The sequence below is a fragment of the Rattus norvegicus genome, chromosome 3, assembly GCF_036323735.1.
Source record: "Rattus norvegicus strain BN/NHsdMcwi chromosome 3, GRCr8, whole genome shotgun sequence".
Lineage (NCBI taxonomy): Eukaryota > Metazoa > Chordata > Mammalia > Rodentia > Muridae > Rattus > Rattus norvegicus.
The window spans coordinates 74,218,785-74,242,177 of NC_086021.1; the positions used below are offsets into that span (position 1 = coordinate 74,218,785).

At 41.6% G+C, this 23,393-nt stretch overlaps 1 protein-coding gene across 4 annotated transcripts in view; it reads left to right on the forward strand.

The window, feature by feature from the left end:
- The window catches only part of Cers6 (ceramide synthase 6), a 249,025-nt gene that overhangs the window by 180,265 nt on the left and 45,367 nt on the right, over positions 1-23,393 (forward strand). For all 4 annotated transcript variants that reach the window (XM_039106361.2, NM_001399362.1, NM_001399363.1 and 1 more), the window contains 2 exons: positions 16,878-17,006; positions 19,574-19,680. In XM_039106361.2, coding sequence (XP_038962289.1) covers positions 16,878-17,006; positions 19,574-19,680 — 236 coding nt within the window. The remainder of the gene's footprint in view (positions 1-16,877; positions 17,007-19,573; positions 19,681-23,393) is intronic.

Sequence of the window (23,393 nt, forward strand, 5' to 3'; positions counted from 1 at the left end):
AGTCATGGGTTGCAAAGTGAGGTCTTAAGATTCATTCCGAGAGTAGACGCATTTCACAAGTCCTGCCTTGCCCTGTCATGCTCGTGACATGAGCCTCTTACAGGCTCTTGTAGCATTCCCCTGTTTTATGGAGTCTTCCTTTGCCTGCTGATATTTTGGAGTGCCATCCACAGGTGGCCACATTAACTGAGCAGGGAATGACTGTCTTTTGTTTCTAAAAGCCTAGTCCTAGAAGATGTTCCTATTCCAAAAGGTCACTGAGCCCCTCCACTCACTTGAGTTTTCCTATTGTGCATATAATTTGTCTTTTTCGTAAGCAGGTATATTTGGGGACTCTCCCTTGTTGTAAGAGAAATAGGCATCATCTTGACCACTTTGGTGGGCAGGTTGCTTTAAAACATTGAAGTATATAGCTCTTTATATTTTTTTTAGTACAGTTAAGACGTCAGATAGGGAACACTTAAGAAAAATGATCATTTCGCCAGGAAGTCTGTGGAATTGAGCCTAAGCCAGTATATAGTCAATGTTTAAAACTTGGCTTTATGGGTTTTTTTCCACAAAGCTATTACAATGCTTGGCACCTCTATTTTCATTTGATCAGAGTAGTTTTGTATATTCTGACACAGCTGTTTTTTTCTGGTTTCTACACAAAATAGGCATTTGGCCGCCACCAGACCTGTTTAGTAGCTGGCACAGGTGTTAATATGGAACCGATTCTCTCGCTGCTGTCTGCCATTAGACACTGTAGCTCTAGGCTGCCCTTTTGCCTCTCTGACTGGCCCCATAAGTCTCCAGCAGCTCCCTACCATTCCACTCCCATCAGGAAGATCTGCTCTTCCAGCCATTGGTTATTTATGATATATACTGGCTGCCAGACACTCTCCACTTTCTATGTGGCGGTGTTAACTCAGCTGTCTGAAATCATCCTTTCCTCATCTTGGAATGGACCTGTTAAAGCCCTGTGAGCAGTGGAGGCTAAAAGCAGCTTTGGGAAACTGGCTATGTGTGAGGTCCTTAAAAGTAATTAGCAGGACTCAGGTTCCCTTGTTAAATCACAGCAAGCCAAACGATCATTTCAAACAAAGGCCGGGTCTTAAAAAGGCTAAACAAGAGTTCCTTTCAGTTTATAAATCATTTCTCTACACTGTAATCACATGCCTTTTGTTGTTTTTGTTTATCTTGAGACAGGGAAGTTTTTATTCTGTAGCCCACGTTGGGCTCAGACATGCCGCCTGAGCCTGCCTCCTGGGTGCTAAGATTACAGGCCCCAGCCGTCACACTCAGATTTAGAGATCAGCGTTTTTACGGAGTCGTTTTATCAGTCTTTTAAAAATGATAGGATATTCAAAGATTCATCCTCCTTTTCAACATTATTTTTTTCCACCAAAAATCTAGAGATTCAAAACGAGGGGAGAGCCTTCCAATCCCTTCTGTGTTTGAGAAAGAATACGATGATTTGTTCATTTCCAAAGTTGGGACTTAACTGCTCAGTGGGGGACACTGCTATTAAAGGAAGGGCCTGGCGAAAGCCCAGTGGACTTATAATTTAAATACATGCTACAAAAAAGTGTAAGCCTTCCTGAAGATTTTTCCTTACTTTTTTTTTTCTTATAGTTTTCTTTCGTTTAAAAAAAATAGTTAAGATACCATCAAAACTATCAGGCATTCTCTCTGTTCCCTCGAGGCTTACCATGTGTTCCAATTCTGGGCTTTGGCCACCTGTTCTCAGTGAGCATTTTTCTGTGCATCTACATTTTCCAAGACAAGCTAATAAATACTCTGTTCCATTCAGAACAGCTTGCTTATGTCTAAACCGCATGTCCCTTCTAAAGCCACTGCTGCTGCTTGGCTCAAAGGCCCGGGCCTTCGGCCAATGGGGCCCTGCTCATGTTCAGACAGGCCTCCTTGGAGCAGTTCCAGACCCTGGCTGGTAATATCTGCCTGGTGCTTTCTCTTGTTCTAGAAGGAGCACTACATCTTGTCAAATAGTCTTGACAGAGAGAGATTTAGTGATGAAATATAGCACAAGGAAAACTTGGTGACTGGCATGTTTGGTTCCCTTGTAACTTTTGGTGGAAACACTTATGTCCACTACTGTGGGGCTTTAGCTCTCTTACAGAGCCTACCCGTGTCCCAGACCTTTCCTATAGAGTAAAAGGAAATGCATCTTTAATTCCCTGTAAGGACCCAGTGTACCCTAGATTGAATTGGAAGTAATATACACTAAATTAACACCATGTTCAGTGGATAAAAATGAGTAACACCTGGCACATAGTAATCAAAATTTAACCAAATCTAAGCCGAGAACTAAAACTAAACTAGTGTTCATAGATTTACATATTTCTGATCAATCAAAATCAACATGGTAATCATAAAAAGAGCGTAAGCAAATGTGAGTACGTCTTTCCTTTCCCCAAAGAAGAACATTTGAAAAGCAGCTACCATTAATTCACAGGGGGGGGCCATTTTAGCATAATAAGAAAAACATATCTTATACTAAAGAATGACCCCTTAAATTCACCATCATGAGAAAGTATCGAGACCCCTTCCCTGTCCAGCACAGTCCCCAGTGTGACCTTGAAGAGAAGGTTACTTTGCCTTTCTGTGTCTTTCTTGGTTTTCTGAGCTAAGAAAGGAGGTCTCAGAACCTGTCCCGTGGTAATGTCCCAAGCATAAATAAGCAGCACAGAAACTGAACTGATTCCTACTGCACCAGCAAGGCAGGGTTCACTCTTTTACCTCTACTAGGATGAATGCTGCTAGAGCTCACATGAATAAATCCTCCTGGAAATTCTTTGTCACCAGGTTCAGAGCCTGTGCCATGCTAGCACCAATGGGACAAACTTGGCCACCTATCTTCAATAAGCCAGCTACAGAGACGCATAGATAGTGAGAAGCAGACTCAGCTGCTAAAATACTTGTTGCAAAAATGTGAAGAGCTCAGTTTGGATCCCCAACATCTGTGTAAAAGCTGGGCTTGACAGTAGAAGGAAATCTGTTTATGTATGTGGCCATGAAGAAATCTAGTGACAAAACACACACACAAACTCACATAGATACACAGACACACAGATTTACACACACACATACACATTCTCACATACACCATGCACACACAAACTCACACATAACGCACACACAAACTCACATACACAATACACACACACCATACACACACAAACTCACATACACCATACACACACAAACTCACATAGATACACAGACACACAAACTTACACACACACACATACACCATACACACACAAACTCACATATACCATACACACACACACACACACACACACACACACACACACACACACACACACACCCCAGTCTATCTTCAGGGTACTAGCACGAGATTTTAGTTTAAACAGAGGACCACAAATATTGGTCCTCTTGGCTAAACAATTCTGGTCAAGGTACGCTCTACACCTCGATCCACTATTGCCTCAGCTCGTCTCTCCTTCAACTGTGTGAAATCTCTTTCCGGGAGACTAGTCTCTCCTCTGCCGGCACCAGGCTTCAGCCTTTTTCTTCTGCCAGCATGAGATTCCTGGACATTTCTATTTTAGGGACCATTGTTTCAATAGTCTCAGCAGCCGAAGTAAGTGGCATGTGTTTTCTGAACATCTTCACGTCTGCCAGATTGAGCATTACCTCTTCAGTGCTTTTGAGGAATGTAAAGGTGTCCTGAGACCCTGGTGTGTGAGCATTGTCTTTCATAAGAGTGACTTGAGTCACATCAAAGTCAGATTGTATCAAGTGGTCCTCTTCTTTCCTGAAAGGCTAAGCTCTCACTGGGTGACATCCATCGATGCTCAGATGGGTGGAAAATGATAAGCTGCTCCCTAGTGCCTCTCACCCTCTTCCTCAGGCATTTGACAGTCTGAGGTTTCTACTTAGGAATGTAGTCATGATCCAAGCCTACACCCCATTTCTGACACACACACACACACACACACATACACACACACACACACACACACACACACACACACACAGAGAGAGAGAGAGAGAGAGAGAGAGAGAGAGAGAGAGACACTTCATGATATGAAGAAGAAAGTATGACTCATTTGAATAAGTTATTCTCTGCCTTCAACAGCCAAAAAGCATCTGAACTCGTAGCTGCTTTCGTGGTAATGGGAAAACAATACAGCCCTGTAATCTGTAAAAGAATTATTTTACAGGGTAAATTTGTGAGAATTTTGGCTTTTTTCTACCAACTCAACATCTGCATCTGCATGCCTTTTTTAATATTCTAGCCTTCCCCCCACCTTTTTCTGGTCTCTGCTCCCACAGTTCCTTATCGCATTCCTCCTCCCCCTTGCCCTTGAGAGGGTGCACCCCACACATACCACCAGGACTATTCCTTCCCTGGGCCCTCAAGTCTCTTGAGGATTAAGTGTATCTTCTCTCTCTGAGGCCTGACCAGGTAGTCCTCTGCTATATCTGTGCCAAGGGCAGGACCAGGTCCTGTATGCTGCCTGGTTGGGGACTCAGTCTCTGGGAGCTCCCTGGAGTCTAGGTTAGATGAAACTATTGGTCTTCCTATGTGGTCACCCTCCTCTTCAGCTTCTTCAATCCTTCCCCTATTTCAACCATAGGGTTCACCAACTTCAGTTCAATGGTTTGGGTGTAAGTATCTGTATCTGTCTCAGCCAGCTGCTGATAGAGCCTCTCAGAGGACAGCCATGCCAGGCTCCCACCTGTAAGTACACCATAGCATCAGTAACAGTGTCAGGTCTTGATGCGCACTGATGGATCCCAAGTTGGGCCTGCCATTGGACCACCTTTCCTTCAGTGCTTCTTCATTTTTGTCCCTGCAGTTCTTTTAGACAGGAACAATTCTGGATCAGAAATTTTGACTGTGGGTTAGTAACCCCGTCTCTCTACTTGAGGCCCTGTCTATCTACTGGAGGTGGACTTTTAAGTTCCCTCTCCACTATTAGGCACTTTTGCTAAGGTCACACCATTGAGTCCTGAGAGTCTCTCACCTCCCAGATCTCTGGTACTTTCTACAGGGTTCCCCCACCTCCCACCCCTGAGGCTGCATATTTCCATTCCCCTGACCCCCTGAGCTTCTCTCCTGCCCCCCAATACATGATCCTGTTCCCCTTCTCCTCCTCCCCTCTCGTACCCAGATCCCTCCCTCCCTCTGCCTCCCATGGTTGTTTTCTTCCCCCTTCTAAGTGGAATAGAAGCATCCTCTCTTGGGCCTTTCTGCTTGTCATACTTCTTACAGTCTGTGGGTTGTATCCTAGGGATTCAGTACTATTTGGTTAACATCCACTTATCAGTGAGTACATATCATTTATGTTCTTTTAGGTCTGAATTACTTCATTCAGGATGATACTTTCTAGTTCCATCCATTTGCCTACAGAATTCATGATGTCCTCATTTTTAATAGCTGAGTAGTACTCCATTGTGTAGATGTACCACATTTTCTGTATCCCTTCTTCTGTGGAAGGACATCTGGGTTGTTTCCAGCTTCTGGCTATTATAAATAAGGCAGCTATGAACATGTTGGAGCATCTTTTGGGTATATGCCCAGGAGTGTGGTGTAGCTGGGTCCTCAGGTAGCAATTTTCTGAGGAACCCCCAGACTGATTTCCAGAGTGGTTGTACCAGCTCGCAATCCCGCCAACAATGGAGGAGTGTTCCTCTTTCTCTACACACTCACCAGCATCTGTTGTCACTTAAATTTTTCATCTTAGCCATTCTGATTGGTATAAGATAGAATCTCAGGGTTGTTTTGCTTAATATTTCTCTGATAACTAAGGACTTTGAACATTTTTAAGTGTTTCTCAGCCATTTGAGATTCTTCTGTTGTAAAATCTCTGTTTAGCTCTGTACCCCATTTTTATTGGTTTATTTGGGTTTTTTGGAGGTTAACTTCTTGAATTCTTTATATATTTTGGATATTTTGGATAATAGCCCTCTATGAGATATAAGGTTAAGGAAGTTTGTTTGCTTGTTTGTATTTCCCAATTTGTAGGCTGCCCTTTTGTCCTGTTGACAGTGTACTTTACAGAAGCTTTTTAGTTTCATAAGGTCCCATTTATCAATTGTTGATCCTAGAGCCTGAGCCATTGGTGTTCTGTTCAACTAATTCCCCACCATGTGCCAATGAGTTTGAGGCTCTTTCACACTTTCTTTTCTGTTAGAATCAGTGTATATGGTTTTATGTTGAGGTCCTTGATCCACATGGGTTTGAGCTTTGTTGTGCAAGGTGATAAATACAGATCTGTTTTCATTCATCTATGTACACACAGCCAGTTAGTCTAGGACCATTCATTTATTGAAGATGCTTTCTCTTTTCCACTGTATGTTTTTGGCTTCTTTATCAAAGATCCAGTGTCCATAAGTGTGGGGATTTATTCCTGGATCTTCTCTTCTATTGATTGACCTGTCTGCCTCTTTATCAATACCATGCAGTTTTTATCACTGTTGCTCTGTAGTATAGTTTGAGGTCAGGGATGGTCATTCCTCCAGAAGTTTTTTGACTATCCTGGGTTTTTTGTTTTTCCATATGAAATTGAGAATTGCTCATTCCTTGTCTGTGAAGAATTGTGTTGGAATTTTGATGAGAATTTCATTGAATCTGTAGGTTGCTTTTGTATTTTGTAGAAGGCTTTTCAACATGTAATTAGATGATTATGTGACTTCTTTTCTTAAGGTTGTTTATAATAGTGTATTACATTGATAGATTTTCATATATTGAACTATCTCTGCATTCCTGGAATTAAGCCTCCCTGATCTTGGTGAATGATTGTTTGATATGTTCTTGGATTTGGTTTGGGAGATTTTATTGAATATTTTTGCACTGATATTCATAACTGAAATTTTCCTGAAGTCCTCTCTCTTTCTCTGTTCAGTCTTTGTGTGGTTTATGTATCAGAGTAACTGTGGCTTCATAGAAGAATTGGTAGTGTTCCTTCTGTTTCTATTTTGTGGAATAGTTTGAAGAGTACTGGTATTAGCTCTTCCTTGAAGGTCCGGTAGAATCCTCTGACAGTAGACTTTGTGTGGGGGGGGGGTGTTAATGATTATTTTTATTTCCTTAGGGGTCATAGGAACTGTTTAGATAGTTTACTTGATTTTGATTTAACTTTGGTATGTGGAATCTGTCTAGAAAATCATTCATTTCATCTAGATTTTCCAGTTTTGTTGAGTATAGGCTTTTGTAGTAGGTTTTGGTGATTTTTTGAATTTCCTCAGTTTCTGTTATTATGTCTTCCTTTTCATTTCTGAATTATTAATTTGGATACTGTCTCTGTGCCTTTTAGTTAATTTGGCTAAGGGTTTATCTATCTTGTTGATTTTCTCAAAGAACCAGCTCTTGTTTTTGCTTATTCTTTGTTTCCAACTGGTCGATTTCAGCCCTGAGTTTGATGATTTCCTGCCCTCTACTCCTCTTGGGTATGTTTGCTTTTTCTGTTCTAGAGCCTTGAGGTTTGTTGCTTGTATGGGATCTCTCCGGTTTCTTTATGAAAGCACTTAGTGCTATGAATTTTCCTCTTAAGACTGCTTTCATTGTGTCTCATAAGTTTGGGAATGTTGTGCCTTCATTTTTGTTGAATTCTAAAAAGTCTTTAATTTTTTTCTTTATTTCTTCCCTGACCAAGTTATCATTGATCAGATAATTGCTCAGCTTCCGTGTGTATGTGGACTTTCTGTTGTTTTTGTTGTTATGAAGTTCAACCTTAGTCCATGGTGATCTGATAGAATGCATGGGATAATTTCAGTCTTCCTGTATTGTTGAGTCTTGTTTTGTGTCCAATTATATGGTCAGTTTTGGAGAAAGTTCCATGAGAAGAAGGTATATTCTTTTGTTTTGAGGTGAAATGTTCTATAGATATCTGTTAAATCCATTTGCTTCATAACTTCTGTTAGTTTCACTGTATCTCTATTTAGTTTCTGTTCCAATGGCCTGTCTATTGGTAAGAATGGGGGTTTGAAGCCTCCCACTATTAATGTGTGAAGTTCAATGTGTGTTTTGAAGTTCAGTAAAGTTTGTTTTACAAATGTGGGTGCCCTTGCATTTGGGGCACAGATGTTCAAAATTGAAACTTTCTTGTGGTGGATTTTTCCTTTGATGAATATGAAGTGTCCTTCCCTATCTTATTCGATAACTTTTGGTTGAAAGTTTATTTTATCAGATATTAGAATGGCAACTCTAACTTGTTTCTTGGGGCCATTTGCTTGGGTGACCTTTTTCCAGCCTTTTACTCTGAGGTAGTGTTGGTCTTTGTTATTGAGGTGTGTTTTTTGTATGCAGCAAAATGTTGGATCAGTCTGTTAGTTTATGCCGTTTTAGAGGTGAATTGAATCCATTAATATGGAGAGATATTAAAGACAAATGATTGTTCGTTCCTGTTACTTTCGTTGCTAGAAGTAGTATATTATGTGTGTGAGTGATTCTCTTCTTTTGGGTTTGTTGTGAAATGTTTAATTTCTTGTGTTTTCTTGCATATAGTTACCCTCCTTGTGTTGGAGATTTCCTTCTAGTATCCTGTGTAGGGCTGGATTAGTAGAAAGATATTGTTTAAATTTGCTCCTTTCATGGAATATCTTGGTTTCTCCATCTATGATGATTGAGAGTTTTGCTGGGTATAGTATCCTAGACTGGCATTTGTATTCTCTTAGGGTTTAGATGACATCTGTCCATGATTTTCTGGACGGCCTCCTTGGAGGCAGGTAGAGCTTTGTGACCTGGGTTAGAGCCAGTCTCCTGGAAGACAGGCAGTGCTGTCCACCTGTGTTTCTGGTTAGAGCAGGCTTCATGTTTTCTGGTTACTGTGGACCTCCTAGGAGGCAGGCTTTGTCCCTGGTTACTGCTGACCTCCTAGGAGGCAAACATGCTGTAGTGTATGGGAGGGTATTGAGCTCGCTGATCTGCCCTGGGTGGGAAAGCAGCTCTACATGCCTTTTTAAAGATGAAGCTTTTCTTTTGGTCTTTGAGTCAGATGTCAGGCCAGTGGAAAGACTCATCTGCATAGATAGAGGAAGGTGACAAGAACTTATGTGTTGCTATATTTCACAAGGACCCACACCTCTGGACCCAAGCAGTGCTATTCATCCATGATTATATTTCCTAAGTTCTACGGCCTCAACTAGAGGTCTGCCTCTGGGAGGGGGTGGTATCTTCCATTCCTTACGATATTCTCTTCAATGGGGAAGTTTTTATTTGGTCTTCTGAGGGAATTCCTCTCAAGTTATTCTAGAGAGCCTAGAAAAATCTCCACTTGGCCCATTGTAGCTCTAACTATCCTTCTGGAATCATGACCGCCTTCAGCCCCCATCTTTATAAATACCAACAAGTGTGTTCTTGAGGTTTTAACCTCCATGGAAGCACCATGCCTCTCACCCAAGGCCATTCTTTGCAAGGGCTCTCACAATGCCCTTGTCATCTCCCAGGGCCAGTTCTTGTTCTGTTTGTCCCTCATCTGATGGGTTCTCTTAACCATCCCCACTGCCTCTTCACAGTCACCATTCCCCTTATATTTGTCCCTAAGAAGCTATGGGTAGGATATTCACTAACCTGAACTCCAGACTGCACAGAACTGGCTTTAGATCTGGCTCTCCCCATTATCACAATGTGACTTTGGAGAGCTTGGTATCTGGGTTCCTCAGCTCTGAAAAGAGAGCTCTGAGTAGTTTTGCCTTACGCAGCTGCCATCAGGAAGAAATCACAGCCTCGGAGCCTCTGCACATGGAAATTAGTAGGCAAATTAGAAGGTACTTAGGTGTTTACTAGGTAGTCAGTGCAAAAGTGGGGTTTAGAAAGAGGAGAAACACATACTGTCTACCCCAGAGGAAAGAGACACTTTGGGTAAATGCCTCAGCTAGAATTCAGGGTGTAAAGACAGGCACTGGGAGGGCTGAAGGAAGAGGAGTAAGAAAATATAGTTGCTAACGGTAAGAGCTCCCCTGAACTCTGCCCAACAGCTTACAGCACCATCCCCAACTGTTTAGCCTGGAGGAGATGTTCTCCATCCTCTCTGTGAAGCACAAAATTGAGTCTCTGATTGCTCATTGTCATCTGGGCCTCAAGAGCTCGGCAGTACATAGAAAGGTGCTGGCTAGAATCCCATCAAGTAGCTCTGATCTTTGTTGAGCACAAGCTGCCCCCTACTGATGGTGTTGGATGCTTTCAGGTTAGATGGGCTTTAGTGACTGAGCTCCTATGGTGGGGTTTCTCCCTAGGGACCTCTGCAGAACATGGAGGAGATTCATCTGTGAACTAATGGAGTTCTTCAGGCTTACAAAAACTACATTCTTAATACATTAGAAGTGACTTTTTCTCATCAAAATTCATGCAAACTAATATGGCCAGTTCAAGGGTAAGAACCAGGTAGTTGCATGTTGACAACTTGTGAGAAAAGTGGCATATGTGTGTTCAATTAAACACACTGATGTCATTTACAATCAGAGTAGGTTTGGGAACTTGCTTGGATGAAGTGAGGTGGGAGATTGAAGACTAGGCCAGGGCACTGCTAATTAAGCACCATGTTCTGGCTACCCCCACCAGAAGTGATTGGTAACTATCACACTGTTTCTGTTGCGCAAATAACATTTTACTGTGCTCCTTTCAAATGTAATAAAAAATCAATTAAAGATTAAATATTAACTAATTCACAGTAGACAAGATTATGAGTTCTCAATCTTGAAAGGGCACCATAAATGTTGTCCAGGAGAAAGATCGGGTGAACAGTGCTTACACAGCAATTCCCTGCTTCATTTATATCTGTTTTCAGAAGCCATAAAATAATGGTGCTTCTAGCAACAGAGATAATACTGGTCAATCTGGACACACAGCCCCGGCTTTCAGAAGCTAGAGAAGCTATTGCCAACCCTTCAATTAGCTAGAAGTTTGTAGTTATTATAATCGATCATGAGATTTTTGATGAGGGTACCTTTCAAAACTCCTTATGGTTTATATGTATTTCAAGAACAATATTAAATTGGTTTGGATTGTTTCAGAATAGCTGTGAAAATTAATCTCTTAACATATTCTTTGCCAGAAGAAAGTAAGGCAGGGACCATGCATCTACTACGTTGTATAACTGAGTTTCTCACATGACATCCTTTGGTATGATTCTAAAACAAGGGTCATCAAACTTTTCTGTAAGGACCTGGTAGTGTTGTAGAGTTGTGGGTGCTCTCTGTTGCAGTGTTTCAACTGTGCTACTTGAGCAAGAAAGTCACCTAAGACAGAAAGGAAACAAAGTGGGTACAGGAGTGTTTCAATAAAACTTTATTTATAAGCACAGTTATGGCAGTTTCTCTATCTCTGCTTTGAAGTGGAATAACTTGTAAGCCTTGAAGGAATGGAAGAGGAGGAGGAAGAGCAGGGAGAGGAAGGAAGAAGAGAGGGAAACAGAGGTAGGAGAGGAATCATAAGATGATGTCAGTTAGTTGCAAACTCTGCTGTTGTCCTGTTTCCTGGAGCCTTCGAAATCTGTAAGTGCCTAATGTCTATTCTTTGAGCAAAATTATAAGTTATTAATTGTATGTATTAGCTTTATTAAATTCAAGACAGCTAATACATTTTCTTCGCATCTGAACAAAGACTTTTCCACTGTCTTGGTTTTTAGAATTATTTATGATCTTCGCTGTCTGTGAATGCCTGTCCCAGCCCTCAGTTAGAACCTCAGAAGCCTTATGCCTTTTATGAGGTAGCTTAATAATTTTTATTCAATTAATCCCAAATGAAAATTTAAGGAAAAATTCCTTGCACACAGAGTATGTGGGTGTGATGTAGCTTTTTATGGTTGTCTTAATAAAGGCAGGTACTTTGAGATGAATTTGTGGTCCCTTTACAAGGTAGAAGGTATCCTTTCAAAGACTCTAACATAGCAAACATGGAGATTCTGTGTTATCTAGAATCTGGCATGTGTGTCTTGGTGAGTGATTATCTCTTCGGCTTGGTTGTGCTAATACTTTGTTGTGTATAAAATTCCCGTAGAGAAGAAGTAAAGGTGCTGGTTCTTTTTCGTTTTGTTTGTTTTTAACAGTTGGGGACTCAGCCTTACTAAGTTTTGCCATTAAAATGGATGACTTATCCTTGAGTTCTTTCATTTTCGAGTTTTTCTACTGGAATTTGGGTCAAGACCACATGGGTTCCTTTTTTCTTGTTCTGATAACATGTGAGGGACCATAACAAGGTAAGATGGTGGAGGCTCTGGGAAATGTTGGGGAACACAGAGGGAGCTCTTGAGGATGGGCGATTCTGTCAAGAGGTAAAGTGACGTTGCAGGTGGTTTAGGTCATTCCTGAGGAAAGGGGTGCTTCTGTCCCTTGGAACGAAGCACTAACCTGAAGGCCGATAGTGGAGGCCATGCCCTTATGTGATTCCTCCTGCAGAAGATGCTTTGGAAAACATCGTCAACCTAAATAAAGCCTAATATTCTGTGAGCCAGGCTTGTGTCTACACACACACACTATCATTTCCGGCAGTAATCAATGGGAGAATGGAAATTTTCCTCCCTGTCCTGATAAAATCCAAATGGACAGTTTTAAAAACATGGTTATTTGGATCAAATTCAGTGCCTGCTCAAAGAAATGTGTGGGGATGACAGGATGTGAGTGACAGGTGTGAGGACTGCATGGCTTTTATAGAGGTATTTGGCTGTGCCTAAGACCTTCCGAAGCCTACAAGTAAAGCAAGGCTGTTGTCCCGCCTCTCCCCTTTGTGTAGGTTTGAATGTAATGGAAATTGATCCTCTGCTATGGCTGCAACTGTGGGCACCGGCAGAGATAAAACGAACTTTTTTTTTGTCCCCAGAACAAGGGGTTTACAGTGAAAGCTCATCTTCACAAAGCAAATTTTGTCTGAGAAACAAGGCTTTTATTTTTGAAAGTTCCTCGTTATTCTGACAGGCACTGTTGACATTTCTATCAGATCCAAATTAGCAAATTTAATTGGGAAGTGGCCCTAATCTTCTGTAAGTGCTTTAACAACTTACATTTATTCGTTTTAAAAATTAATAGAGAAAATCTTTTGTTCTCTCTCTTTCAGTAAGCTGAGGGCAGCTGAACACTAGGGAGGGTGGGAGTACCTAACCCAACTGTTGTCAGGTACTCAGCTACTTGGGTGTTGAAAGCTGCCGATTAGGCATAGGCGGCATAAACTCTCTGAGCTCCTGAGCTGTGCGTTTTGATTTAGTCCCTTGTAAGAATCGGTGTGACAGAGCAGTTGATGGGTTAGGGCTACTTCAGCTCAGCTGTTGTTTTGAAGTGCTGTGCATGGTAAAACACCATTCTCCAGGTCATGGGGAACAGAATTCATCTTTCATTGGAAAGCAGCAGCAGAGCAGTTTGTATTGTCTGCCAGAGGCCTCTTGGCATCATCTGCCTCTAATAACCTAAGAAAGCCCTGGGTAGTGTAAAGAATCGTTAGTATTTCAATAGCTTCGAGAACAGCTATGTGGCGCCTGCGTGCAGTTCCTCGCACAGCTCAGTGTGGTCATCATTTCTCGTCTGTCTGTGAGCTAAGAAGTAACGTAAAGCCTCACTGTGTCTGAGGAAGGGTTAGCAGGTGGTGTGAATCTGTTCTGTTGCGGGCTGAAGCATTAACGGAGGCGAGACAGATTGTTTTCCTGCCGCTGGTGGCTATGCCACTTGTTCAATCAGTTGAAAGGTACATCATCATGTTTTTGTTATTAATTATCTAACCTCATTGATGGAGCTGGCGTATGGTTTAGCGCTCAGAGGTTGACCTCTAGGGGAGGTTATCGATGCCAGGCACCTTCCTGGAAACCAAAGCGACCCTTGAGCGTCTTCACCAAAGTTGACCACAAAGCTTATAAGAGTATTAGAGGTGTTGAGGGTGACTTTTCCAACGCAAAGCTTGGTGACACCAACAGCTCTTGACCTGTTAACTAGAAGGGAGCTGGGGGCATTTGATGGGTTGATGGACGCTTTTGCCGGCATACGCCTGAATGGGTATACGTTCTTAAATTCTCTGTGAGTTAGACAGGTAAAGACTTCAGGGGTCAGTCACTGGAGCCACTAAGCTGAGAGTTATAGAACGGACAGCTAACAAAAGATCTAATCCAGCATCTTAATTGTAAAATGAGGAAGTCGATGCCTTGGCCAGAAATTGCAAAGCATTGAGTTGGAACCTGCATTTCAAGTTGCCTCTCAGGTAGTCTGTGTGTCGTAATTAAACTAAGAATCAGACAGTCTTAAGGAGTCATCGTGTTGTGAGTTCCTGGTCATAACTTTTGCTGAACTTTCATGTTAAAATAGAAACTGATTTAACTGAGCGTGGGGATGTCTAAATAGCAGTTGTCTAACTGAGTTAAACTAGAGACTAGAATTTAGGAATAGATGCTTTCTTGAGTTGTAGAGGTGTCTGTGGGACCAGGACTGGTAAGTAACTAGGAGACCAAATGTTAGCGGCCCTGGATGCAAAGTTGTCTCAGAGGTAAAAGAACAAAGCAGCTATAGAGAAGACCTAAGAGTGCCATGTTCCCCAGGAGCCAAGATGAGTTTACATCTACAGAGAGCTAAGGCTGTGTCTGAGTTAATTATCTTTGCCTCCACGTCAGAAAAACTCAACATAGTTTGACCGAATGATAGCCTGGGCACTGTAGACCATATTCATTCTCAGAACCACCTGGAGAGTAGTCCCAATGGAAGTTGCAAGGAGGCGAAGGTATGGGTAAAATGCAAACCAGCGGCATTACCTTACCCTGAGGAATGGGAGTATAGGAGAGGAGTACCTGCAAGAGCTCTATGGCTACTCTAGTGCTGTCACCTCCGAAGCCACAGAAGAATTTTATCATTCACTTCTTAACCTGCCATTATTCTGTCAGCACAAACGTTGGCTATCTCGAATAGTTACATATCCGTGATCAAACAATAGAACAGTTACTTTCTATTCACCAAATAAATAATTTTTTTTAAGTAGTGGTAATTGAAGCTGGAGAGCTGACCAGGGGCTAAGAGAACTAACTTACTACTTGTTCTTCCAGGGGACCTGAGTTTGATTCCTAGCACATGTCAGGTGGTTCACAACTGCTATTAACTCCAATTCCAAGTGGATATGATACCCTCTTCCGGCTTCTGTGTACATTGCTCACACAGGACAAATGTTTACATAACACACACATAAATAAAAACAATTAATAAAAAATAATGGTAGTAGCCAAAAGAAACCATTAAAAATAATATCTATAGTTTCCACCATGGCCTCTGTTCTCACCCTTCCTACTAGAAAACCCAGTGTGTCCTTTAGCACCCAGTGAGGATGCTCTAGGTGATGGACACTAACAAGGAGATGCACGTTCCAAGAAACTCACACAATAACCAAAACCAGTCTACCTCTTAATCTACCTCAACTTCTAAAACAAAATGCCATCTTGGATATTTTATCCCTTCCTGTTCTGGAGGCTTGTGAGCCTCAGCTCAAAGCACTCATAGGCTTGGCACACCATGAGGGCTCATTTCCTGGTTTATACATGGCACCCTCCAGCTATGTCCTCATGTCACAGATGGGACAGTGTTGCTCTCGTGGGCCTCTCATGTAGAGACACTAATCTTTGTCCTGACCTAATCAATCCCACCCCCCAAACACCTTCATTTTCATCATTAGGATTTTAACATGAATTTCAGGGGAAAAAAATAGATACACACACACACACACACACATATACACACACATATATATACACACACACACACACATATATATATACACATACATATATGTATATGTATTCAACCATTACATTATGGTAAAACTAAATATGTTGTTTATTAGGATTTATGTAAACAACAGAGACTGAACATTCCAGGAGTCAGGTCTTCCTTTCTCCTTACTTTAACTGGATATCTCTTCAAACATACCACTTGCTTAAAAGAATAGTAATATTTTGTATGTCTGAGCCTGGTAGCACAAGCATGTAATCCCAACTACTTAAGCAGCTAAGGCAAGAAGATTACAAGTTCAAAGCCAGCCTAGGCAACTTAGTTAAGAACTATCTTAAAGTAAGAAGTAAAAGGAAAGATGGGAATGTAGAATGTAAGAGTGTTTCCCTAGCATATGCAAAGCTCTTGATTAATTGAGAGAGAGAGAGAGAGAGAGAGAGAGAGAGAGAGAGAGAGAGAGAATGTACATATGTGTATGTGCATGTGTGTGTTTTCGGAAATTGCAACCACTAAGTATCCAAGGAATACATATATACTGTCATCCCAAAGGACTTAAAGTTTGTTAGGTTTTTGTTATTCTTGCTGTTGTTGTTACTGTAACAAAATGCCTGAGCCAAATCAATTTATAAGATAAAAGTGTTCTTCTATGTTCATGTTTTCAGAGGTTCTAGTCGATGGATGATTGACATGTTGTTTAGCATATTGAGGATATAGCGGTGTAAGCTACTCATGATATGGAAGCTAGAACACAAGAGGGACAGGAAAGGGCCCACTTTCCAACATCTTTCACAACATTCTCTCAGTACCCTAACTTCATTCCAGTAGGCTCATCCGGTAACACCATGACTGGGTCTAAGCCTTTGAGCATGGGCCTTTGTTTTGAGCACAGGCCTTTGTGAGACACTTAAACATGACAAAGCAAAAAACAGGTCTAAGTACTGCTTTTCTTTGCTTAAAATTCTGTGGTGATTCCTCCTCTTGTGATCTAACTCACTACAGTGTTGAACCCATTCTCCATGGTCACTTGAATATCTCCCCCCACCCCCATAAATGGGAAATCCCAAAGGGGTAGGAGCTGAATCTTAACCACGAAGTACACTGATGCTATTGTTGGAGATCCTCCCCCATGTTCTGGCTTAGAGAGTAAATGGATGGGGTGGAAAAAAACACAATGTTGCTGAACACTCACCTACTGTATTTTGTTTTCCTTCCTTGAGGACTTCGGCATTATGTTCCTGCACCACCTTGCAACCATTTTCTTAATAACTTTTTCATATGTCAACAACATGGCCCGAGTAGGAACCCTGGTCCTCTGTCTTCACGACTCAGCCGATGCTCTGCTAGAGGTAAACCTTTTCCTTTCATCTTGAGGAAGACAAAAATCCAGAACTCAAAGTCCCCAGACCAGCTGCCGTGTGGTGTAGTGGATGGTGCTTTGAAACCACCAGCTGTTACTTAGTGGATTAAACTGGCAAATCTGAGACTTTAGATTACCATGAAAATGTGTGTCCAAAGTGAGCTTCGTTAGCATCATTGGCTGATAGGGAACTGGAAGCTTTGGCCAGTCCACATCCGAATGGTTGGTTGTTTAACAGAAAAATCATTGTTTCAATACGTTTTCTAAGAGTCTCGCTGATTTATCTGAAAACTACTTATAACCCAGTTTAGTCTCGCAATGCAATTAGTCAGTTTGATTTTTTGTTACCAGTGTACAATATTATACTAGTGGTTTTTTAAGAGTGAAAGAGGCATATGAATTGTAACTTTTATACCAAAGGTATGTAAAGAATTTACTACTTTCAGAGTTAAACTCAGTGTTATGTGCATAAATAAATCTTTTAACTCTATGCTAAGAAGTGCTAAGGAATTTTATGACTGGTCAAAATTAACCCAAACAAGTACAGAGTTTGCATAGAATTGGCTCTTGGAGTCCTTTTCTTCCCCCTGCTGTGTCATGTTTCTGTTGCTAAGAAGAATCCTCAGTCATAATCTGTCACTGCCATCAGAGGCACAGATGTTCACAGTTAATCTTTCATAGAGGTGGTAAATTAAGGTTTGAACCGAGTGTAAAACCTCTTCAAAATTTTTGGTCCCCTGAAGGTTATAAAACTAAAGTGGTCGTAAGTCAGAAGATAGTTTGTGGCCATGACTGTTACGTGATTCAAGCTGAACTTCATTCAGGGCAGTTTTAAATGAAGAAATTTGTGTAGTAGGCAGGAAGTCCCCTGAAATTCTATTGTAATTTGATTGTATCCAGTGTAGACTTAGAAGGGGACATTTATACTGCAGCCTACATGTAGAAATCAATCCTAGACCTCGAGCCACTGTTAATTCCTGTGGAAATCTCTGGCATGCAGTTTGGCTAGAGCTGTGGTAGAGGAGATATTTGTTGAATTATCGTCCATCCCCTTTCACCCAGAAAAGGTAGCTGATCTAAGAATCCAAGTATGCGCCTTAAAAGCAAAAGGTTTTCATAACCAGGATTCTGCTTGACATCATAGATAATGCTTGGAAATCTCCAGTTAATGAAATCACAAAATAGTGTTTACAGTGTACACATCCCTAGCAAGTTTGCAGCTGTTGCTTATCCGTCACTTCTGATGGATGAATGTCAAAGAAGAGGGATGTGTTGGTGATACCTAGCCAGAAGGTAGCCAAAAGTACTTTCCTTTTGATGTAATTCATGGTGTTGCACTTCAAGTGTTCATGAAATGAAGAGCTCATAATCTTGACTTCCATTCAGGTGATGGCTGTTTCCTTCTAAGACACATTGCTCTCAAACTTTGTGCACTTAGCACTGTTAAAGGAACATGGATACCTCCAAGAATGCTAGCAACATCTTTTCCAGCAACTAATTTTCCTATACATGGAAAGTAATCTTGTGCTGCAGAAGAGAGCTACAGTTTCCAGTAGTGCTGTTACAGTTCCACAGAATTTACAGTTCCAGTAAATGCTGTGGAATCTGCACAACTTTAAGAAATGGGGGGAAAAAAACGTTCCCTTCCAGGCCTTCCTGTGCTTGTCCTTAAAGTCACCTTAAGAAGCGACAGCGGAGAAAGCAGTGTGGTTGCCTGCTGCTGAAACTGATGTCCTCAGACATGGAAGTATTTCCTGTAGATATCAGAGGATTAGAAGTTTCACCTGGAAAATGAGCCTGTGATAGGGCTAAAATCCTCCAGAAATAGTCACGGATATAACATAGTCATGATGGTGACTTCATCTCAGAGTTTTTAAGGATAAGCTAGGAACTCATCTTCCCAAAGCACCTCTGTGATTGCTAAAGAAAGCACAGGTCCAGCCAGGCGTGGTAGCACACAGCTTTAATCCCAGCACTTGGGAAGCACTTGGTGGATCTCTGTGAGCTTGAGGCTAGCATGGTCTACAGAGCAAGTTCCAGGACAGCCAGGACTACACAGAGAAACCCTGTCTCAACCCCACCCCCCCAAAAAAAGAAGGGAAAGAAGGAAGAGAAAAAAGTGGAAGGAAGGAAACACAAACCTCAAAGTAGAAGGGCAAGCCAGTGTGGAAAAGCTGTAGCCTATGGCCTCAGCATTCAGGGTGCAATGAAGACTTTATATTGACCTGATATGTGATCTCTGTCCTGATATCTCTGGCTTGCTAACATCAAAATACAATGCAAGAAAGTTTCTTATTTGTCCTCTCTTCTCCTAAAATCAGCCATATAATTGAATTTCGGGGGTTAGTAAATATTTTTATTAACTCTATGACGCTTGTAGTGTATGTATGATTGATGCTACATTTCACTAAACTTTTGAGTAATTTATAAATGCCAGTGTATGGCATGTGCATTCTTATGCATGTGGTAAGCTATACTTCACTGGGCGCTGATGCACACTGAAAGAAACTTTTCTTATCAGTTTAACTGAGTGAATTGCATTCCTTCCTCTTGTAGGCTGCCAAAATGGCAAATTATGCCAAATTTCAGAAAATGTGTGATCTCCTGTTTGTCATGTTTGCTGTGGTTTTTATCACCACACGGCTGGGCATATTTCCTCTCTGGTGAGTATGGTGGTCTTCCTTCTGATAAAGGCACCCCCTCTAAGGAAGCTTTGCAGACACTCTTATCATGAATTACAAGAAGGTTAAAGCCCAAAGGAGCAACTTCTGCTGGCACAGTGTTTGTCTGTAAGCAGGAGGACCTGAGCTTAGTCCCTATCACCATGGCAACACATTCTTGTGATTCCATCACTGAGAAGATGGAAACAGAAGGGTCTCTGGGGGCTCCCTACCTGTCCAGCCTAGGCTAATTGATGAGTTCCAAATGAGTCAGATACCTTATCTCAAAGGACATAGATGGCATTTTTAAAAGTGACACAATGTTGTCAGATAGCTCACCCAGACATATGCATATATGAGTGCCACCACACACGCATGTATGTATACCAACACACACATGAACGCACCACATACATGAACATGTCACACAGAGAGCATGTGATCTCTTTCTTCAGGAGAGTTATGTATACTTTACTACTACTTTGCTGAGATCAGGTGGGTTTAAGGGCGGTATGGCTGTGCACGTCTTTAATACCTTGTGCAGCACAGCTCACCTCTCTTTCAGACACTAGTCTAGAACATGACTTAACCTCAGCCATGGAGATCTGAGTTAAGAAAGGAAGCATAGTCCTATAGACAAAGGCCAGAAGCAGCATTGCCTGGGAACTCAAGAGATAGATACACAGATTCCTGAGCCCTGCTTCAACCCAGGCAATCAGAAAGTCAACAGATAAGGCCGGACTATCCAGGTCATCTTAAATCTTCATGGTGATTGTGCTGTACGTAAAAGTGTGGAAAACACTGTCCTAAAGAAGTTTCTTCATCAGCTTGTGTTCATAGATAAAAGGGAATGGAAAGTATACCGTTAAAATAACCCTGAAGTTCTCTGTGGCATTAATGTCTACATGGCTTTTGCCGTGTTAAGAGCTAAGGAAAAGGCATAGCAGAGTGTTGGCATCCAACAGATGTTTCTATAGGTCTAGTGCCAATCTCCCGTTACTTGATTTGGAGGTGGGAAGAATGCAGCCTCTGTGTCGCTTTACATCTACCATTGATGATAGATTTTTCTGCTCCATTTTGAAAGAGCAATTTGAATAGGAAATTTGAGCCATAGGAAGTGGATAAAGTAGGACCATGAAGACACACTACTACTTGCAGATGCAGTGGTGCCCCTCAGAAGACCAACAGCCAGAAAGTTGGGGCCTTTAGTAAGTAGGTGTATCATTAGCACTGTATTAATGAATTACACACACACACACACACACACACACACACACACACACACACACACACACACCTTTTCAGCCACAAGGCAGACACATGCGCCTTCTCCTTCAGGTTCAGAGCCCTTTGGACACTTGGTCAATCATTTTCAAGCAGCAATGTCTAGTGTTGACAACAGACATTTATTAAAACCTTATTATAATTGAGTATATATGCAGGTGGAAACACTGAAATAATTTCAAATAGGATGTATCTAATTATTTCAGGGTTAAGGGTCTTTCAAAATTATTAATGTAAAGAACAAGTTCAAACAAAATGTAAACATGGTTAGAATGATAGAAAATGTTTTCAGATTACTAAGAATCTGTCTCTTAAAGAAATGGGCAAGGTTGGGGATTTGGCTCAGTGGTAGAGCGCTTGCCTAGCAAGCGCAAGGCCCTGGGTTCGGTCCCCAGCTCCGAAAAAGAGAATAGGAAAAAAAAAAAGAAAAGAAAAGAAATGGGCATCACTCACATAATTTGATTTGCTGCTTTCCTTTTAGAGAGAGTTAAGATAGAGATTTACCTGCATTTCTTCTCTCCAGTTAACACAGAAATGCTCCTAAGGTTTAGGCCTCAGTGAATTCACCAGAGCATAGATCCATAGAACAAAGAAATGCTGTCCCACTGTCAGTGAGAGTACTCATAGGCACACCCGCTAGGAGAGCCTGTTAGCTGCTTAGAAAGTTTCTGTGGTTGAGCACAAATGCCTTGCAAATACTTTGGGGTGCCTGCACCTGTGCCCTGGGCTGTAGCTGAGTTGCTCTTGAAAAGCAACTTATGGAAAACACTTTTCTATTTCTCGTAATAGAATAATCATATGCCATTACAGTTTACAGTTAGTAAAGAGAAATCTTTCCAGATACATCCAGGAAGTCAGGTTGGCGCCTTGATCATCTGTTTGGTCCTTCATTGGTTGCTACAGTATAAAGGACATCGTTGTTATTTAACCCTTTCATGGAAAGAGCACCAACAAAGAGTTGTTTTAAATACTTGATATAAATGCTTGTTATTGTGAAATTATTTTAAAGCCCCTTTGGAATTAGGAAAGCCCAGTTTGAAGAAAGACCTTGCAAGCTATCCACTACAGACTCTGCCCACCTCCCTCTGTGCGTGATAAAATCAGTTTTCCAAGTCAGGAGTATTTGACATCCGGTGGGGAAATCTGCTTTCTTTTATAAGATGACATCCCGGTCTGTCATAACTCCTAAGCCAAGGATTCCTAAACTCTCTGTGAAGTCTTTTGGGTGTGAGCATTGCACACACATGCTTCCTGGATGGAGGTACAATGGTTTCATTATTTTCTGGTATCTGTGACTCCTTCCTTTGCTCAGAGAGGTGCCTGTGGAAAGCAGAATAAGTGTACTTAACCACCTCAGGTAGAACCACTTCAGGGAGTACAGGCCCCTAGCACCTCTTCTGCAGAAGGCATCTGTAATTCCTCCAGCTACTCCTGTATATCGTTTTCCTTCATTTGTTTCTCAGAATTCCTCCTGACGTGATCTTCCGACCTCAGCATGAGAAATAGCAGCACCTACTCTTTGTCACCCGCCTCACACCATGGCATGAACTTTAAGAATGGCTTCCACCTTGCCTGGTGGGGGCTGCTGTCCACCTGAACCCTCCTTCCTCTCCTAAGGTCAAACCATCCTGTACGTTTTACTTTCCAGTGTGGCATATTTGCATACTCAGTTACATAGGCTGCATCTGTCCCTCTCAGAGCTTGCCCTGCTGTTTTCAAACACCATACTGTCCCAACAGTGTCCTTGGAGTTAAACCATATGCTGACCCTTCCAGATGTGTTATACCTTCCAACTCACCAAAGACAATATTGACTACAGGAGGATTCCTTTAGTTAACTCAATGACCAACCACTGAGTCTATGTGACTTTTCAACTCACTATGAAGACTTCTGAGAACCATTATCTCAGCCTCTCCCTTCCTCATAGTTTTCTACTGTATACAAAAGACTGTATCCAAAGTCTTCTCTAAATCAGGGTAACTCTATTGTCGTAGGCACCTCTTATACAGATAGAAGCAAGACTACAGAGGACAGGAAGGCAGGGATGATGATGTACTTCTGTAATCCCAATCAGCTGAGAGACAGACAGGAGGACCCAAATTCAGAGCCAACCTGCTTGGTTCAGAGCAACCAAGAGTTGGTCTCAGAAGAAAAAAGGACTGAGCTGGAGACGTCTCGTAGTGGTAGAGTGCTTGCAGAGCACACGTGAGGCCCCAAGTTCAATCCCACTACTTACAAGAAAGGAAGACAAAGAGAGGATAGGAGAAAACACTAAAGCTAGATTTTAGGAGACCATACCAATCGCAGATGTCTGCTGTTGTCTTTTTTTTTTTTTTAATAGAAGTATAAACTTTTAACTCAAAAGTCCTGCCATGTTTATTTATATATTTATATTTGGTGAGGATTTACTAGGCAACAGGGATGATCTACAT